The sequence below is a fragment of the Acyrthosiphon pisum genome, chromosome A1 (assembly GCF_005508785.2).
Source record: "Acyrthosiphon pisum isolate AL4f chromosome A1, pea_aphid_22Mar2018_4r6ur, whole genome shotgun sequence".
Classification (NCBI taxonomy): Eukaryota; Metazoa; Arthropoda; class Insecta; order Hemiptera; family Aphididae; genus Acyrthosiphon; species Acyrthosiphon pisum.
The window spans coordinates 91,039,433-91,060,944 of record NC_042494.1 but is presented as its reverse complement, the minus strand read 5'-3'; the positions used below and the strand labels follow the sequence as shown (position 1 = coordinate 91,060,944).

General features: G+C 30.1%; 2 protein-coding genes across 4 annotated transcripts in view; both read left to right on the top strand.

Moving 5' to 3' along the window:
* The first annotated feature begins 1,231 nt into the window (after nt 1-1,231).
* Nucleotides 1,232-12,367, top strand: LOC100161277 (protein quiver). Its single transcript, XM_001945238.5, has 3 exons — nt 1,232-1,683; nt 10,740-10,904; nt 11,190-12,367. The coding sequence occupies exons 1-3, from the start codon at nt 1,614-1,616 to the stop codon at nt 11,441-11,443; spliced, it is 489 nt and encodes a 162-aa protein (XP_001945273.1). The 5' UTR covers nt 1,232-1,613; the 3' UTR covers nt 11,444-12,367.
* A 6,132-nt stretch (nt 12,368-18,499) lies between these two features.
* LOC100164731 (proton channel OtopLc) overlaps nt 18,500-21,512 on the top strand; it is a 45,790-nt gene continuing 42,777 nt past the window's right edge. The window contains exons 1-2 of one of the 3 annotated variants that reach the window (XM_016806392.2): nt 18,500-18,916; nt 19,287-19,668. In XM_016806392.2, the coding sequence (XP_016661881.1) occupies nt 19,350-19,668 (319 nt within the window). In that variant the 5' untranslated portion in view covers nt 18,500-18,916; nt 19,287-19,349. The remainder of the gene's footprint in view (nt 18,917-19,286; nt 19,669-21,512) is intronic. The other 2 variants (XM_016806393.2, XM_008187237.3) reach the window with 2 other exon arrangements.

Genomic DNA, 21,512 nt, shown 5'->3' with positions numbered 1-21,512 from the left:
TCGCCTCGATCTTACCTAGTGAAGATGTTAATCAATCATAATCCGTTTTCAAAAATAAAATCTGTCAAACCAAACTCTTCCAGCTTTGTTTAGCTTATTGGTCTAAAAGTTACTTTTTTTTCATTAACTGGAGCCCCCTCCAGCCCCCTTAAGGCTTAAGGTTTATTTTATGATACGGAATTTAAATATATTGAAAAACATTATAACAAACAAAAATAATGTTTAGATTAGTCAAATCTACATTAGTTTTGACTTTTGACAAAACCTGCTGCAGCCCCCTTAAATAATGGTTTTCTTAAAATATTTTTACTGTGTTATTTTTATTGTTATAAAATGCCGTTAAGTTGAACTTATTAAATTGTCTGTATTTCTACTATTACACGGTATAACTAGAAACCACTAATTATTCTAAAACGTTCATAAAAATGAAAATTGACTTTTTTATTTTCTGGGATAACTAAAATAATTTCAATGAATTTCAATGAATATATTACTTGTTCATACTTTCATTAATTTAATGTTAAACATTATAATATAGATAACTTGTTTTAATTTATTCAAAGTATTATAGGGCTATGTATGTATTATAGTATAATAATCATGTTTTGCTGCAATAATAAAATATTATAATATTATATATAAAAAAATAGTCTTCCAAACTTCGGTAAGTAAAAAAAAATAGCCATCTGAATCAAAAAATATAATAAACTATAATACAAAAAAAAGAAAAAATCCATATTTTACTACCATAACAGTATCACACAGTAATGCAGGTACATGTAGGTATTTAAAAATCGTTTCAGATATTTTGACCTTTGTCGGGGTCAAAATTATAATCGTTCGTATTATAATAGACGATACGCGCCGCCGCGGCCTGCAAGTCTACGTACTCGGATCTACTTGGACGTATTATAATATTGTCGTCGTTCAAAAACGCCGTACCGGTACGGTTGGCACCAGTGACATATTTAGGGGGGATCAAGGGGATCGATCCCCCCATAGGCTGTAATAATAATAAGCAATATTTTTCGGAGTCCTAACTTAAGGCCTCTAGCTCTAAAAGCGGGGCTACTTGATAAAACCATATCCCCCCGCTCATGACAAAAACCTAAATACGCCACTGGTTGGTACGACTGGTGGCGTTTCGCGCCCGGAACACCGACCGTCGCGACAGCGCCAACTCCGCGGGCGTCGGCGGCGTCGTCGGCGGCGGCGACTTTCGGGGTCGCGCGGCGCCCGACCGTCATACGCGCAGCAAACTTTATATTGTACGCTATCACCGTCGCGGCGCCGTCGTCGAACATAATATTATTCGTCCGCCGGTACACCCTGTTCCGTGGTAGTATACGCGCGCGCGTTTATAAATACACACACACACACACACACACGAGCGCGCGGAAGTTTGTAAACACGATATTATTATTACGATATTTATTAGATTATATTATATATTATTATTATCATATTTTAAGTGTATTGCAAAACAGTCGCGTACACACACACACACACACACACACACGAATATTCATATTTATCATACACACGCAGTGTACGCACACATCATACCACAAGCAAGTGCATTTAATTATATCCGATATTGTTCCGCCGGAAGTATGAATGGCGCTAAATGCGCCGCGTGCCTAGCCGCCGTTCTGTTCGTACTTTTCGCGTTCGTCGTCAAAGGTATTTGTCACGTCATAATAATAGAAATCGAATTTGATATTAATCGTTACGTACAATTTTTTATCATAATATATATATATATAATATCACATTATAAACGTCCTACACAAAACGATATTATACACAATAATCAAAGTCCTGTACTTACCTATACATGTTATTATTATTGTTTATTGTAATGCTGCACACGATCGTTTAGGAGGCACTACATTGTATACCTATTAATTTGCACGTAATATAAATAAACAATATTAAATAGAGGTACCCGTGATATAAGAAAATACTTAAATACCACATAGGTATTACGCTGCACGCTGCAAAGATTATCACTAAAACGTATGGAATCTTAAACTCTTTATGAACATAGGGAAATAGGCAATAGCGATTAATGAAAATTTATATAGCCATATAGGATTCGGAGAGGGATTTTGTTAAACGTTAATCACAAAGCTGTGGGGGCTTCTCTCTCCTCCTACCACCAAGCTTAATCACTTATAATAGCCATTCATTCATAATTTTACATACAAGTGAAAACGTTTTTAATCATGTATATAAATGAATAACATTTTATAAGACGTATGATGCATAATATGTTTATCGTACCGCTTTATAAAAATATTATCAATGTGAAAAAAAAGATTGTCACATTTCAAACTAATTATTATAAAAACTTTAGCAAATATGAACTTTAAAGTTTAAAAATATGTATAATATCCACCGATCACAACCTATGTTTAGCACTATGATATACTAGTCTACTGATTATATTTAAGAATAATATACATATAATCTATAGGCAGCGGCGTAATTTGGTTTATATTTTTGGTATTGCAAACTTTTTAATATTAGACAAAAAATTGTCAATACAATATTGTTGAACTTAAAGCTATAAGTAATTTTGAACTGCAGAGTATAAATAATATTAAACAAATGCATAGTACAAATAAATTAATAGATTAATAACATAATAAACAGCATGACTGAAATTAAAAAACTTACAAACTTGAATATTTTTAGTGTTTTAAAATACTAAAATGTAAATGATAACACTTCACATTTGCAACACCCCAATTACGCCACTGTATATAGGTACGTTAAATCGTTTATAATTGCAATGTATATATTTTATATTAAAAAATAGAATAGCAATTAAATTACAGAACAAGACGTTAGTATAAGTCTCCTAATCTGAGAGATCTTAACCAAAGATGGGATATTTATGTTGGAGGTTTATAACGAAAAACCAAGAAATGAGTTGTGTGTAGGTTGTATAGCATATAGGTAGTGTCTAAGTCTAACCATCGATCGTCTAAGACGTAGATTTATCATTGCATTTTCGGAAACACAAACACGGATTTATATAATATTATAAACGTTTATATTTCTAGTATCTATAATATAGTTTATGTTTTAAAAACAGATTTAATTTGCTGGTTTATATAATATAATAATATATTATTTATATAGGTTACTGGTTGACGTTGCGACGTTTCTTTTGGTAGTGACAAATCGATTTTAACATGTTACCAAAATATTATTACCATGACGATTTGGCGCCACACTTTGAAATAAACAAGACGTAATGTCGCGATGTACATGTGTTGATGTGTATAATATGGGTGGCAATAAATAATAATCCAAGACTAAAATTCATATTATATAATATAGCTGATTAGATATTATGGTAATTTAGATCCAATATTTGAGGGGTGGTGGGTTAACGATGTCACGTAACATGTGTGTATATATAGGCATATAGGCTTGTTTTGCTGATACCTATTATATTACGTACGCACAGTGTGGGATAGGAACCTTTAATAGATAGGTAATCATTAGGCCAAGCACTTATGCCCTTATTTTGACCCGGTATTTGATCGTGTACCAACAGTCAGAACATTTAAGTTAGATTATAATTTCCCAGGTGGCAGTTAAAAAATATTATTAAGTTTATTACCTGTATAAAATGAGTTATTTATATTAATGTTATTAATTTATTATGTATATTAGATTAGATGTTAATACATAACAAACAAGTCGCAGAATTATATTTGTGCAACGTTTATTAAAAATTATAAAATCTTATAGGTAAGTACATAAAGATAAAGTGTCAGGTTTATGGGAATGCAAAATTATATTATATTCACACAAATGACATTATAACCTAACCTATAAGGACAAAATGTTGACCACCGAGACTGAAATACTTGTTTTTTTGTTAGTTACGACTTATGAGTAGCGCTCATATAAATCTCACCACTCTGTAGAGGTCCCTACATAGTTGTAAATGTTTAGGATATAATAACTAATAAGGGAGTAAGTTCAGATTTAAATTAATTCTAAATAAGCAGGTGTCTATATTAAACTTTTGTGTGCGCTTTTATATACCTAACACTGTGTAATGTAGGTATGTAGTAAAAACTATTGTATTAATACAATAATTATTATTTATTATAATTAGTGGTCTAGTATGAGATTTTACTTTATAATATAAAATACGTAAGTAGAGGAATATCAATAAGAAACAAAAATAATATTTTAATGTGAAAGAGGCATTAAATATATTAATATGTTACTTAAGTATACTTTTGAGTATCGGTTAGAAAATCATTAGGTCTGCAACTGCAAACAAAATATATATACCTACCTAATACAGTATTCGCTAGTTTTAGCTTGGTATTCATGCAATGTAAACAGAAAATGTGAATTCAGTTTTAGTTTTAAACTTTTAACCGTTCGACTAGATTTTACGGCGCCAAACATTATTGATTCAGTATATTTCTAAGTGGTACATATTATTATATAGCAAAACTTAAAATAGGTACCTAGTTTGATGGAGTATAATTTTGTAGAGTATTTAACTCGGGAAACTGGTTTATACTTTTATTGACGTCCACCGCAAAGCCATACAAATGTATTTTGTATTATATAGGTACGCCTATACGGGGATCGCAATTCAATATAATAGGGGGCATTCCGACTGTATTATATAAGGTCTCTTATAAGCTTCAAATGACCTTAATTCTCGATTACCAGAAATATTATCTGTATATCATTATTCTTATTATTTTTTTTTCGATTTAGTTTATTTTATAGTTAATTGCAATCAGAATTTATTGTCACTTTTTGTACTCGGGTATTAAAAATTATTATATTATGTTTTGAACGATTTTATGACGTAAATATTATTTTACAATATTATCAACAAATAATAATCCAATATTGATTAGAAAAAAAGAATTATTCACGATGTAGGTTCCTGAACCATACATTGGTAAATATAAGCCGTAACAAATGTATGATGTATAGGTTAGGGTTGGATTGCATAACAATCACTAAACGTATAAACATATTTTAATGAGTCAAAAATGCAAAAGTGAGTTAAAGCTAACGGACCCTTAAACATAATTTAGTGGTTTGATACTTTCATTTGACCATTATACCTATGTTAGTGAACCATTAAATTAATCAATATTTTATGCAACTAAGCAATAAAACATAAACATTATAATGGTTTTTGTCTTTTGTACAATTTTAAAAATGGAATTTTTATATCTTATAAATTATAATGGATATTCAGGATATTGAATATAATTAACTTAATGCAGATATTAAGTAGATAACTCGTATTTTGTTGAGTAATGATGATAATTTATAAATTATAATATTATGCAGAGTGAATAGTGGGACGTGGTTTACTTAGTTTTCTATTTCTATATATATAATTATAATTTATAAGTCCTAACAAATTGGGATGGAATTAATTTTGAATTTCAAAAAGAGAATGATGGATAATATGCTAAAATATAACTTTGGATTAGTTTTATTACTAACTATCACAAATAAAAACTAAGTATATAACTTCATACTTTATAATATAATATAGAGTAATTTATAATTTATTATAACTGGTTGAGTAAAAAAAAATATATTTTATAATTTAAACGTTTTGTTCGTTGTTTAAAAGAAATACAAAAATAATTAATACAGTGAAGGAAGTAAATGAAAATTATTTTTAATTAATTTCTCCCAATAGTTTTTGTAGTTTATGAGTTCAGACACGATAATTTGCAATAATTTTACCTGTAAAAAAGTTCTTAAGTAAAATGAACCATATCGATCATAACTTACCTAGTAAAGGTTATAAACTTATAAAAATTAAATATTTGTGTTTTCACTTTACGCTATGTAAAAATGTAGAGACCAAAATGACCTGTATTCAAATAATTTTATTTTGAATTCTATAAAACGAACAATGAACATGAATACAATGAGTACTGATTAATAGTTAACTACGTCTTACCTATACTCTATAATATCAAGAAATGAATAACATTTATATTTATTATTTTATCATTCATATTTCATTAGGAACACATTTCTTTTAATGAAAAACTATATTGTGCATTTAGATTTTACATTCAACATAATATATTAAACATTATTATTGCAGGTATATACAATATTATGTACATGCCACATGATGTAAATAGTGCAAAATTATTCTAATAAATTATGACCTATGGGTGTATTTTTAAAGTATGTGGTGCAATAATTATACATATTTTACATGTTCACTAGTCGTCGGGTTTAGTAGACACATATATTGTTAACACGTATAAATATTAAATGTATTTAAGTATATATTATTTTATTATTTTATAAGTAATTAAAAAGTTTAAATTAACGTATATTTAACATGTAATAACTAATAACTATTATAATAAGCTAATAAAAATTTTAAACAATTTTTGTAGTATTTTACAAACCCAAGAATAGATTTAATTCAAAAACATATTATGATTATAACATTTATAACACATCATGTATTAGTATTATGTAGGTATAATAAACAAACTAATGTGATTAAATTTTAATACATATACATATAGGCTATATAGGTAGGTACCTACAGGGTGTAACAGAAAGAACTGACTCTTAAAATAACTTTTGTTAGGTAGTAAATATTTTAAAAAAATTTCTTTTATATAATTTATAAATACGTGCACCATATTTAAAAATTATGGTATACATTTTTTCATTTTTGTTTCTAGAAACAGAAAATAAAAATTTAAAAATATAGAACATTTATTTTAGTTAAGTAGTTGTTTTTTAGAAAATATCAATATTGTTTTGGAATTAATTAATTTTAAATGTAATAACTTTTTTCAAAATATTATTCTTTTTATTATCCTTATCATTTTCACATTTTTTGTCTTATGTTTTACTAGCATAAGTTTTTTTTTGTCTGATCTTTCTGTTACACTCTGTATAGTTATTATACATTCTCTACCAAAAAAAAAATTATCTTCTTATTCTAATTTTTTTCTTGTAATGACCTGAGAATTATTGACATTAAAAGCTATATTAATCAAAAAAGTATGTAAGTAGGTACTATGTTGATTTGAAACTTGTATGTTACAACTTACAATTTTACAAAGAAAGTGATAATTAACCTATTTACTATTTAGTATCCTAAAATGTAGGTATAGTTTTATTTCTTTAAACTTAAATTATTAAAGAAACCTCCAGTATTCACTATTCATCTATTGTTAACTGGATGATAGCCAACTTAGAATACAAAATTCATACTTTCTTAGTTTTCATAATTTTAGTCGCAGGTTACGACTTTTGTTTGGTTTAGTGTTTACCTAATTACTAGTGTAAACAGTTTGATTATAAAATAAGAAATTCGACGAGTGCTTTTGCTGTTTTGTTATAATTTGTGTGTTAGCCAGACACAACAGATGTTACGCTGACATCCCCTTAATGCATATTATACATAATGTATTTGTAAGTTATTTATTTAAAACATTTATTATCAAAATTACTTAATAATATTAGCAATTATGTATAAATTAACAGTATTATATACTAAAAAATTAATAACTCAAAGGCAAATACAATTATAGGTGGGTACCTAAATAAATTGTATATATAATTAAACTGGTATAGACCGTAGCCATTTTCCTTTAGTCTATTTTCTTCAAAATCCATCTTGACCATTTTCCTCAATGAGGAATTAAGATTATAACAAAAAGATTATATTACATATTAACAAAAAAAATTACCTTTGAGTAATTAACAATTACATTTGTTTTACATTATTTTTTTGTCATATTATGTTAACACAAATAAAATAAATTGCAAAAGTATATTTTCAAGTGATATTATATGAACAACAAAAAAAAAAAGCGGGTAAATGGATGTCGTTCTGCTGTACAGTAGGTTACAAGTGGCCCGAAGTGGGTCACTGTATAAATGTATAATGGATTGTATTAAATTTGAATTCAATGATATGATATCATAACGATCCAAAACGGAGACGATTTGTCAGTCTGGATATTTTATATTTTATTATAACCTGTAAGTTGAATTAATATTATAAATTAAAACAAAATAACTAAAATCATAATTTTTATTTTTATTCGTTTCTATGGTAATAGACAGTGTTGGAAATTAAAAACCCATTTTTAGCGATTTTTTGTAATTTCATGGTTTTTCCTGTTTCATTAAATAAATATTGAGAAAATCGAAAAATGACCTCTTTTACCATCTTGATCCAATTTTCTAAAAGATAAGATACTATATGTTGAAATCAAAGGACTCCTTCTGGTATATATTTGGGGTATACGGCCATACGGGGTGACGGGTGTATACTTCTCTAATTTTGGATTCTGAGCGGAGCGAGGAAGCTATTGTTTTTACAATCGTGTTTTTTTTTTTTTATTTTTTTATTTTTTTATATCCTGTACACAAAATTTCTTCCAGAAGGAGAGTTTCGATTTCAACATATAGTACCTTATATTTTAGGAAATTTGATCAAGATGGTACTTTAGAGAGGTCATTTTTCGATTTTCTCAATAGTTATTTAATGCCACGGTAAAAACCACCGGAAAATTACGAAAAAACGCTAAAAATAGGATTTTAATTTATAACGCTTTGTTTATCACCATAGAAACGAATCTAAAATTATAATATTTTAATATTAATTCAACTTACATGATAAAATAAATAATAACAAAATATAAAATATCCAGACTGACAAACCGTCTCCGCTCAGAATCGTTTTTCTTATACAATGATATTATATCATTAAATTCAAGTCTACTACAACCATTATACAGTGACCCACTTGTAATCTACTGTACAGCAGAGCGACATCCACTTACCTGCTTTTTTCCTTTTTAGTGTAGATTATACTCTCTTAAAATGTATTAAGTTATTACTTATTAAAAACTTGTATCTCATACCTATAGTCATAAGGGCTGCAGCCTGCAGGAAAATAATGATTTCGTATTTTCGTGTATGGTTAGAACCATTTTTTTGACTTAACAAGGTGTTTACCATTGTTGCCTACGATAAAAAGTTGTAAACCCACGAATATTTTTAGCAATTCATCATAGTTGAAATATTGCATATTGAATGAAATTAGTTGGAAAGTTTCCTGGAAACATTTTTGTAGTGCATCCAGCAAACTAGTATTCAAATATATGCTAGTTATATAAATCAAATAATATGTTATTGATTATTTCTATAGTTTATATAGTTTATACTAATATATTTTAATATTATATAATATAGCTTTGTGGAAATGTTCGATTGGTCAATAATAATTCATAATTCATAATTACAAAGATTGTCGAATTAGGGCGCATACTAGTTTCCTCCCGAAGTCAAAAAGTTCAATAATTTTTACAGGCACAGAATTGCCTCCTGATAATTACAACACAAATGAGTAAGTACTTATATGGTGTACCTATGACATTATTATAGTTAAGCTTATTAACCACTACTTTTATACGGGAGCCGGGAGGCAACTGGTGTGAACATTTTTGGAGGTTAATTTTGAAATACTTGATCATCGAACGCAACTAGTGGATATTAACTTTTTTATTTACGATAAGAATGGGAAGCAATTCATATATTTTGGGAGGCAACTAGTATGCACCGGACAAATTACATTTATTAAATGTATTAAGGTTTATTATAAGATGGTTAAATACACTTGACTTCTAGAGTTGGGTTAGACAATAGTATATTACTGTCAAAGTAATACTCTATGTATGTAATACTCTATGTACTCTATGTACATATACAAATATATTTATATGAATTATTTGTTATAATAACAATAGTTGATTAAGTTGTTTAAAAACTATTTGATTTTTTACAAAAAAGGTACCTACTTGAATTATTTTTGTTACAAAATCAAATGTTAAAATTATATATACCCGATCAATAAAATTACAAATTATGATAAATCAAATAAATAAATAATTACACTCGTGACCATTAGCGTAACCAAATAGGGTGGGGGGGCTTAAGTCCCCATAAAAAATTAGCCTATTTACGCCTATGCCACTGACCACGGAAAATGTATAAACTATTATAATACAGGATGTGTTACCGCATGTTTTCCTATAAATATAACATGGGAAAAGGTATTTTTTCAGTCACCCATAAAGTGTAATGTAACTAATAATAACTAATGTGTATAGACAAAATAGAAAGTAGACACTTTTTAATGCCCGTAAGCTGAATATAAAGTTTTTATATAAATATAGTAAATATAATATGTTTGTGATTATGGATTAGGTATGAGTACGGAGTTAAGTTTAAAATACTGAACAACACAACTATACAAATAAAAATACTATTTCATTCACTATAGTCACTAAGTATATGAAGTATAAACACCTAACATTATAAAACATAATAATGCTTATATAGTTTATTATAATCATCTACAGCAATAATTGATAAATTTGAAATAGATTTGAATTGTTAAATATTTTAAAACAATTCTACCTTACCATTTTTTCCCCGCGAAATGTAAGTACTTTATAATATATCAAAATCTAGGACAAAGGTATAGGATTTTGATATCTTTAAAAATCCAAAAAAATCTCAAGAATTTACTATAAAAATGTATTACAATTTACAACTTATCTTAAGTAAAATATAAATATAAAAATATACGGTTACATTATAAATTGTAATATATACTTAACCATGTATTAGCAATCACATTTAATAATTATTTTCACTGTGTGTAGGTGCAAAATCGATAATATGCTACAAGTGCAATTCTAAATATGATCCGAGGTGTGGAGATCCATTCAATCCGTACACCATTGGTTTAGTTGATTGCAACATAACAGACGTGCCTAGTCATTTGAAAGGAAAAGAACCAGTGATATGTCGGAAGACTGTCCAAAACAGTTAGTATATATAAACATAATATCTTATATTTTTATACAGATACAGTGTTACATATTATAATTATATTAAGTTACAAATATATTAGGTAGGTATATCATAAATATTATTTGATTAATATTCTACATTTATTCTTTATCAAACCGTTAAAAATCATTCAATATTCATTATTAGATTTCTATTTTTCTTAAAACGGTATTAGTTTATTACCTCTATTACTCCTACCCACCCGTAAACTATTGATCGTATAGACTTATATAATCAATATTTCTCATATTTCTAAACAGTTCACAAGAGTATTCGGATAGTGCGGGATTGCGGGTACGTGGATGATCCTGCTCACGATGATCAGGATTGCTATGGTAGACTCGGGTCACATGACATCGACGTGACCCATTGCTCCTGTACCACGGACATGTGCAACGGTTCCAAGGATGTCGTTTCCAATGGACCGTACTGGTACAGCGCGACCGCCACAGCGATGGTAGCTACAGCCGCCGTCACCATAATGGGGTTCTTCCTTAACATACACCATTTATAGACGATATTTACGAGATCGGACCCGATCGAAGTTTAACGAGAGATAAAATTAACAAAAAAAGTCATTTTAAATAACAAACGCTTTATAACATAGCCCAAACAGACTATATATTATATATTGAAGGTGTCACTCGACGACAATATGAGGACATAAGTTCACGTTGTATATTTATGATAATTTTTATTATTATTATATTATGCTCAGAGTGCGGGAAAACGTTACGAAATCGCCAAACTATAATATTCTAAGAGCTGCACGTTAAAGACGATAATATAGACACGGAAAACAGCGCATAAACTTTTATGATATTATAAACCCGCACGCTGATCTAGTCTGATATGTCTTAACCCATATAATATATATATATATATATATATAAATATACAGTATTCGAGCGGTATCTTCATATTTTATTATTTTTAAGAAAAAAAAACGATAAATATGTATTTTATTTTATTTCTGTTGAGATGCGTGTTTTTTAATAGCTCAATTAAGTAAAAAGTTTTTTCGCACTATAAGTTATAACATGTATAAGAACAATAAATTGTGAATTTATATTATCTCAGAAAACTCTCATAATACTATTTTAATTAGACTTATCTTTGTTTTTAAGATGAATTCAAACCGTTTATTAAACTGTTTATTTTCGTGTTACACAAAAAGATCCGTTATGGTACATAAATTCACTTACGACACGCGAATTATATTTTTATATTACATTATCGTAGTTATAATGTTAGAAAATCGTTTTGGCTAAACCGTATTTTTAATTAGAGAAAAGCCGAATTGGAAACCGACAATGAACTGTACCTACACGATAACAATCTCAACATGTGCATATGCAAAGCCCGTCATTTGATTTTTACATAATGTTACTCGTGTTAAGCATTTTATCTTTGAATAAACTATTATAAAAATATATAATATATGTATTATTTAATAATATTATACTGTTAATTTTATTTGATGTCTAATTGAGTATGAAATACTGCGAATCAAGTACTACACAGGCATATTAAATACAGGAAATCAGATGGTCTTGTTATTTTGACGAAGTAAAAACACACTCTTTATTGGTGCATTTTACAGTAATTGAATTATTTTTAAAAACAAAATATAACATTATTTAATACATAGGTACACGATAATACTATATAACATTTATATTTATAATATAGAAATATATTATTTACGATTATGCATTATATTTATTGTTTATTAATTATTAATAATATTTAGGTAATGAACTAATAAATAAACCTATAATATTATCAATCAAAATTTTAAATAATTTTCTTTTTTGGTGCACACCCCATAAAATCTTTATAGAAATAAAACATACAGATATTTAAGTAGGTACCTATAAATATTATACTGTACCTTACTGACAAACTTTACTTTATTTTCTAATAGTAGGTAGATATAATAATGTTACCAACTTACAACTACAATATAAATAAGCCTTTACTAAGCTATTGCTATATAGTATGATTTTCGTTTCTAAATACGGCCAATTTAGAGGAAAATTTTATCAGCTGAATAACGAACACAAAATATAATAAAAAACGTTGAAGTGAATATTAAATTAATAAAATGTTAGTTTTAATTTTTAAGTAGGTATAATAATTACTTTTGATTTTAAAGAATATTAAATATAGACTATAGTAAACACCAATTTAAATTCTGAGTATAACTTATAAGTAATAACAATGGTATAATAAGTGACAGTACTATTATTATTAAGCGGGTTATTTAATGCTGAACATTTAACAATCTACATTTATTTGTTTTTGTTAAATTAGCGTATGATTATGTTTGTGCATCTCGGCGTAGTGACCCGAATTGTTGGTTTATACTTTATAACAAGACAAATTATGCATAACTACATTAATACTGCAATAGCATAATGTAACAAAATTAATAATTATAATTTTTTTCAAAAATGTATTGTAATATATATTTGTATACATTTATATTTATTATTTACACCGTGAAAACATATTTCCAAATAAATAATACGATTGTAATTTTGATCCGATTATCCGTAGATAGGAGTTGTACACAAAAAATGAAAGTTGAAACACCACCTATTTAAAGTATTAAATATCTTAAGACAATAACGAGTATTATGTATGCCTACATATTAAAACCTAAAAAAAAACAATATAAGTCAATATTAAACTTATTTTTTAGTGTAGGTATTTACCATTCGTACAACGCTGCAATTAATAGGTAGGTTATTAAATATTATAACTAGGTAAATATAAGCTGCGGTTCATAATATGAAATTAAAACTTATTTAAAATCAATTCGTTTGACGTGCATGAGATACAATTTTATTGTGAAAAATTCACTGTGATATTCTTATTTTGAGGTAAATTTACATTATAAGCTCGTGCTATGGCCTACCCAAGTATCGAATACAAAATCCCATATTCCCGTTATACTGTCAATGACAAAATAAGGATTGCGAATTGCGATGCATCAACAATCAACAGTTACAGGATTATAACTTATTATTGGTTGTCAAAGTTACAATTTACATAATATATTATTACTGTATTCTGAGCCTGAGCACATACAGCTTATCATTGCTGAATACGTATGTAAGTATGTTGTATGTATAATTATATTGAGTCTTGAATGATTTTGTTGCAGGTTCTAGAATTTCTTGAGTAGAGTTCCCGTAAGTCGGGAATCAGATATGTTTTAAATGCTTTCTCATTTCTTATTCTTATCTCAGTATATGCGATTAAGAAATAAGAATAGACATTTTTTCTATATTATGACAACATTTAAACCTAGTCGAAAGTGTCATCAGTGGGTGGCTTCTTTCCCTAAATTATGTAATTCATGTTATTTGTTTCCCTCTTATCGCACATATACTCGTTATGTCTTAGATATAGATTGTATATATTCTTCCGAAAAAAAAATAAAAATATTATGACAAAATAACCTAACCAAGATAGGCCTATAGCTGCAGGTGTACCGTAAAATTTGATAAATGTCACACGAAAATAAATGTGTATAGCAGGGGTGGCCACTGGCCACAACGATGCTCACAAGTCACGTGTGGCTCTAGAGTCCGTTTCTTGCGGCACTAAGATATTTCTATAAATAAATAAACGTATTTAATAAAATGTAATGATATTATTTAATATTTAATATTCATTTTATAAACGTATCTTAACAATGTGGCTCGCTTCAAATTAGCTTCATAAATTTGTGGCTCCCAAAATTAAGATTAGTGGCCACCCCTGATGTATAGCATATTATATCCGCATTTTTGAAAGCTGTTGAACAATATTAAAACGTGATAATACTTCCCATAATTTGTTAACATACATCTAAATGTTGATGACATAGAAAACTTCAAGTTTATCTACTTTATTCAAAAAACATATTAAAAAACATAACAAAAATCTAGAAACCTAAAAATAATCAAATCGAAGTGCGCGTGTATAATCTGCGGTTTCTTATTACAGTATATTACTAAAACAAACGTGACCAATCAACGCGCTGTAGCTATATCTAATATGTATGTATCATTTTATTCACTACCTACGAGTTTGTGAATCAATATGATAATATAATACTTTTTTTTTTATATATTTTTATTAGGTTTCGACGACTGAGGTCATTAGTCTGAAGCCTGAAGTTTGGTACAGTAGGGTTGGGACGGTCAGTTAGGAACATTTGTGTAATGTGTCGTAAGGTTTTTGCGCACTACGTTACTCGAGTGGTCACCCATCCGAGAACTATAGTTGCTGCTTACCGTCAATCACGTCACGTGATTCATTCAGCCACTGCGCCTCGCCGAGTCACAATAATATATATTATACCGAACGGTTTTTGTCACTCTTACAGAAATCATTGTTGTTTTTTTTTATTTATGTACTGGTAAAAAATGCGTATGATACAGCACGGGCCGGTTTGGCGAATATCGGGACTATGTATGAAATATTTTTGCTAGGGGCATTTAGTAGGTGCGTGTTAGGTGTTACAGGGGTGCCTCAAAGCTCAGAGTCCAGAGACAGTCTGATTTTAATCATAATATACCGATGATTCTGAATCATTAGATTTATGAACTATGGGCTCGATGATTTATTTATTCAACAGGCCTTTCAATTCACGGGGACTTATTGTGACACTGCACAGCTCGAACCGCCTTCAAGACGGCCCTGAATACAACTATACGACTGTTGTGCATGCTCTGCAGTCTTTTGTTATTAATTATTAAATGTATATAACAATAATAATATGAATTATCGATCGGTAACGGCAAAATCGCCACTTGCAGATTGCGGTCAACTGTCAAGCGCACTGAATTAAATGCGGCTTAGTGTGCTTTTGATATTATATTCGCAAGACTATCATAATATAGGACTATGATACAAGTATAGAACGTACAAAACGATTGTGTTTGAGCCATATAATTATATGCGTGTTATGTATAGAAATCAAACTTTGAACTCTAGGTAAGTAAGTTTATTATATGAAATGTCGGACTATAGAATTTCAGTACTTACTAAACAAGTTAAGAACGTAGTTTCTACGAAATTAAACATTTTCTTTTCACCTTGGTATGTGTCGCATATGATTTAAATTTGCATATTATATACGATTTTAAATCTAAAACTTGAAAAATCAATATTTTTAATTTATTTTTACACGCGATTTGACCTCAATCCTCTCGATCTATTCATCATCGTACCGCAGTGAACATAATATTATATATTTATGTACGATAAATAATGTATTATACTATTATATTCAGCTCCTCCCCTTAGAAATTTTTTCGGGGATGTCACTGAGTTACATATAATAATATAGGTATGTATATGCGTGCGTATAAATTTATGAATAATATTATTATCTACGTGTATTATAAACTCTCACATTGTGATAGTCGTTCATCTAGAATATATAAAATTATATATATGTAGATATAGGTAGGAATTTCATTATTATTTATTGCCACTGCATTTATAGCACTTATTCTCGAAAGCTAAAACAACAAACATATAATCTATACATAAATACGTATATTCGGTCAAACGTTCGGTTTGTAAACAATTAATAATTTAGTATTTACCTACATCTGCAGTACATTATAATTTATAATAGTAGGACGAAGTTTTCATTTGCGTCAAATGTTCCTTTCGAAAACGATTAATTGGAATAGTACCTATTGCGTATAAATAGATTTATATATATGCATTAACTATATTAAGACCCAATCAATAAAAAAGAACACCTGTACTGGTATAAATTGAAAGCGCTAGAAAACCGTAAATCGAAGTTTAATATTACTACGAATAGTACCTACCAATAAAATATATATGTAATATGTATAGGTACACTATATTATACAGTATGATTATTTTAACTACGAACATTCAATTATTATTTTTAAATGTATTTACTAACCATTAACGTAACATAGGTTTATCTAATTTTATTATTATTGGCAAATGCAACACTATATGAACTTTTGACTTTTAATTAAAGGCGACCTATATCTGTTTTTATTTATTTATATTCATTGAATATTATGCTAGAAGATTTAGAGGAATAGCTTGTTATTTCTAGGCATTTAAAGTGCGTTAGGATTTAAAACCGGTTAATAAACAGCAATTTAAGTTATCCATGTTATTAAAGATAAGCTAAGATAGGCAAATGCTGCGGATTTGTGGTAAAAAAAAATTAAATTGCTATTATAAATTTAAAAAAAAACGATTGCCGAGTCTAGGTCGTTAGATTTTTAAGTTTTGGAGAACTATTAACTATATAGATATGTCATATGTATATATTTTAATACAGTAGCATTAAACTATAAATTATTGTACTTTAGGTAGTGGTCTGAAACACTTAATTTTTCCTAGCCAATCTGATTTTATCCAGATCCTAAACAACAAAATCCGTTCCCCAGTTTTGGAGATCAGCATCACTAAAGAAAAATCTTGCTAAAATTGAGTACCTGCCTACCTATATTTTCAACAGTTAAAAAGTTAACTAATTTTTTTATTTCATATTTTGTATTTACTTTACAAGGCTTTTATTAATCAGCTACAAGCCAACTATCTAGCTCTAGCATATAGATTTTTAGGGCTGGTCACGCCGCTGTTTTTCTGGATTCCGATCATTATCTACCGTTTGGTCATGATAATATCGAATCCATCTCATTAATATTCTTATAATAAAGTTATCTTATAATTACCCACTTACTCATACTGTTACCTAGTTAGATTTTTATTATTTTCCTATTTACCACAAACTCTTGAAGTTTTAAGAACTTGACTTAAGCATAAGTTTTCAAAAAGTAACTTTCGATTCGATACTTTTCGCAACGATCCGTGGATGTCCACCATTAATACGATCACCCTGTACACTCACAAATGGTGCATAAATGGTAGTACCATAAAAAACAAGATGAAAATAAAAAGTAATTTTCACTCTTGCCCACTATATCTTTGAAACCTGCTAGCTGCGTCCCATCTGCAATAGAAGGTATAATAAATAAAAAACATAATACACTCGTATGCGCAAACGATCGTCGAAAGATCACTTCTCCCGACGGCTTCAATAACAAAAACAGATTATCATCGTCTAAATAATAATATTATTATAGCCGTGTGATAAGCGGTACGCAAATGTAGGCCACGGCCTAGGTAGGTACATGCTATATATTATTATATACGATAATAATATAATAATAATATGTAAACGTAGTTAATTATAATATCATGTGCAGAGCGGTTCCGTAAAGTCACCGCGGCAGGTTCGTATATTATTTATAATATATGCGTTGGAAAGTCGTCTGTGGCGATGACGCGGTCAATAAAAACAAACATAAAATAGGTATATATTAATAAAAAAAAAAAAACGTATTAATATATCAACGTAAAAACTATGCCGAAAAAAACTATAATACTTACCTATATATAAATACATATATGAGGAGACCGTGTTTAATTAGAGAATAGTGAATACGGATCCCGCCGAACCGACCGGTTTGTCGGTCGCGTGGAAGAGGAACACTGCGGCCTGAGCACATGCTTGAGTCCCATCCGGTCGCGTGCGACGATCGCCGCAGTAAATGATGCGGCACCGTCCCGGAGACATATACTCACGCCTCGAACAATATCGCGAAAATTAAATATAATAATATTGTCATAATCATATAACATATATTATATTATTATTAAATAATAATAATTATAATATAATATTATTATCATATCATATCATTATTTCGGTGTATAGTAACGGCCGGCCGCGGTCCATTAATCTCAATTTAATATTCTTGGGGGGAGTCGTCAAAGTGCTAGACAAGACGCTCGTCGCTCGTGTATCGGAGAAGCTTCGTGTTGATTACAATAATTATAATAATATTAACATACGGCAGCAGCGGCGGGACCACATCACTCGGACTATTACCTATCATTATTATTAATACTAATCGCATACACAGTAAGTATTTTATGTTTTAATACAATATAATTTTCATGCATGCGAGATATACTTCAAAAGTATCACTTTACTTCTACAATGACCATCGTCCGGTCTGTATATAATATAATAATATACATACGCGTATATACTATAATAAGTAATAATATTTTATAATTGCATCAACCGTCTCGGTATTATGGGTACGTACCATCACTACAATAATATCACGTGTGCTGCAGCGTACCTATAAAATAAAGTGCGTATAATATAATATTATAATGTTGCATTATACTTTCGCGTCGTGGAGGGCCTCTCCCCCCCAGCGGGTCATGCGGTAGCGAGCGCGAATGTGCTCACCGTCATCCGTCGTATTATAATAATATTATAGTTGTAGCCGATCCGCGATGCCGCGCGTTTACGGTCCCGCAAGCAGTGAAGACACACAGCCGCAATGATCACGGTACGCGCCGGGACCGGCGACGACGCGCCGACGACCGCGGCCGCCGGAACGACGCCGCAGCCGCAGCCTCCGACGGCAGCGGCGGCGGTGGCGGCTGTCGCCTCCGAGGACATCGTCGTCGTCCACGAACGGCGGACGGCCGCGGCGGTCGACATCGGTGGTGACGACCGCAGGAGCAGGAGCACTCGGGACGCCGTGGGACGTGAGAATTGGAGGTTGGCGCAGCACGGCGTCAATGGTTCCGCTTCCGATGGTTGTCGAGCTACCGCTGCTGCCGCTAAAGGTGGGTCAGCCGATAGCGATTGGACGAGTGAGTAGTTATAATCTGCGCATACACGAGTTCGCTGCAGTGGCGTGTTCGCGGACATTTTTTTCTTCGGGCGTAGTGGTGTAGTAATACACAAGGCATGATGTTATAAGCCCCTGTAAGACGCTAGAAAATTAATTATTAAAATATAATGTATGCAACTGTGAACTGATCAGTGATCACACTACACTCAACTAAAATCATAAAAAAGTTAAAAATACTGTCGAAAATAGCATATTCTGAAGCTATTTGATGTGTATTGCAGTTTTTCTGGGTCCAGCTAAAATGCATCAGTATTCACTATTCAGTGCTCCCAATCAATATGCCTTTAAAGTTCTAATGAACACTGTAGTTATAGCGCCTGTTTATATACAGAGACCTTTAATTCCAAAAATAATAATCTGCTTTAGCCGTGTACTATTGAAAAAATGTTCATTCAACACATCATGTATAAATTGTAGGTACCGTCTTAATCCTATACCAACTTTTCTTCCAAACCTCTCCCTGGACCCTGAATCCTGATCCCCATATAAATACGCCACTGTGGTCAGCGAGTTCAGAGTTAGAAGGAATTCGGAGTTATAGTACTGAAGTACTCGTAACTCATAAGTCATAACTCGTTTAAGTATTCGCGTCGTGTATGTGCACCTATAGGTATCCATTTTTCTGACTCTGCAGCGAATTGGGACTATCGCATTCGTTTCCGACATCCGACTTACCTAGTTACCTATACATCATACCTACGGACAATAATGACAATTTTGCCTGAACTCGTGTACGACGAATACTTCCTTACCCATTTGAAATACCTTACCCATTTGCATACCACCACCACTGTCTATAACGTAACTTTTTTGTACATATGATATGCTATACTGCTATACAGGTATAGACTATACCGTATAGTAATACCACCTGGTTAGGTTAGGTGGTAATACCTAATCTGGTGATAATACCACCCGTCCTGCTGTCTCGTCTTTCATAAAAACGTTTAATTTTTGTTCAATTCCTCCGTATTGTATAGCACGTTGTGATGATTATACGAACTACGAACATTTAAACTTTTAATTCTTAATCGTTGTACTTTACAATATATACAGACCGGACACCACTCACATTATTTCCATAACAAATTAACGCTTTTTGAAATTTTTTTTTTAAGGAAAATTTAACATACTAATATGCATTTCTTACATTCTTTAAAATATTAACTTCTATGTTTTGTTGCACGATATAAAACATATTACTTTGATAAAAATGTTGTTGAATAATATGTTTATATATTATTAAATGTAGAAGAAATAGTTTCGTCGGTGTTTTCCAATCACGCCGTTTCTCTCAAACTAGGTACCCACCTGAATTATATATCTACATATTTTGCTTTGGGGAATTTGTCAGAAATTTAAAAGGCACATCTCCCGCGCTGGCGAATTCAACAAAAATTAAATACCTACCTATTTTTATTCGAATAATTATTTATATAGTTTTTATTCAAGTTAGATCCTGTTAAAATATCGTTAAATTAACTTAATTGTTGATATATAAGGTATATTAAGTATAGTAGTAACATCATTGGGTATATACAATACAATACTAAAATATAATATATACTCAATGGTAACACGTATTAAATTAACGACACAAGTTTAGAGGTTTATTATTTTAAATTTTATCATTATTTGCACATTTGTTAGACCCTCAGGAGCAAACTGCTGTGTATAAACCCTCATAGTTAGGGGACGTAATGCTAACCCCCTCCGGTTCTCGATACCACGAAAAAAAACTGATAGTCACCTGCAAACTCGAAATTTAGGGATAGGTAATATAATATATTCTTTAAGAGGACG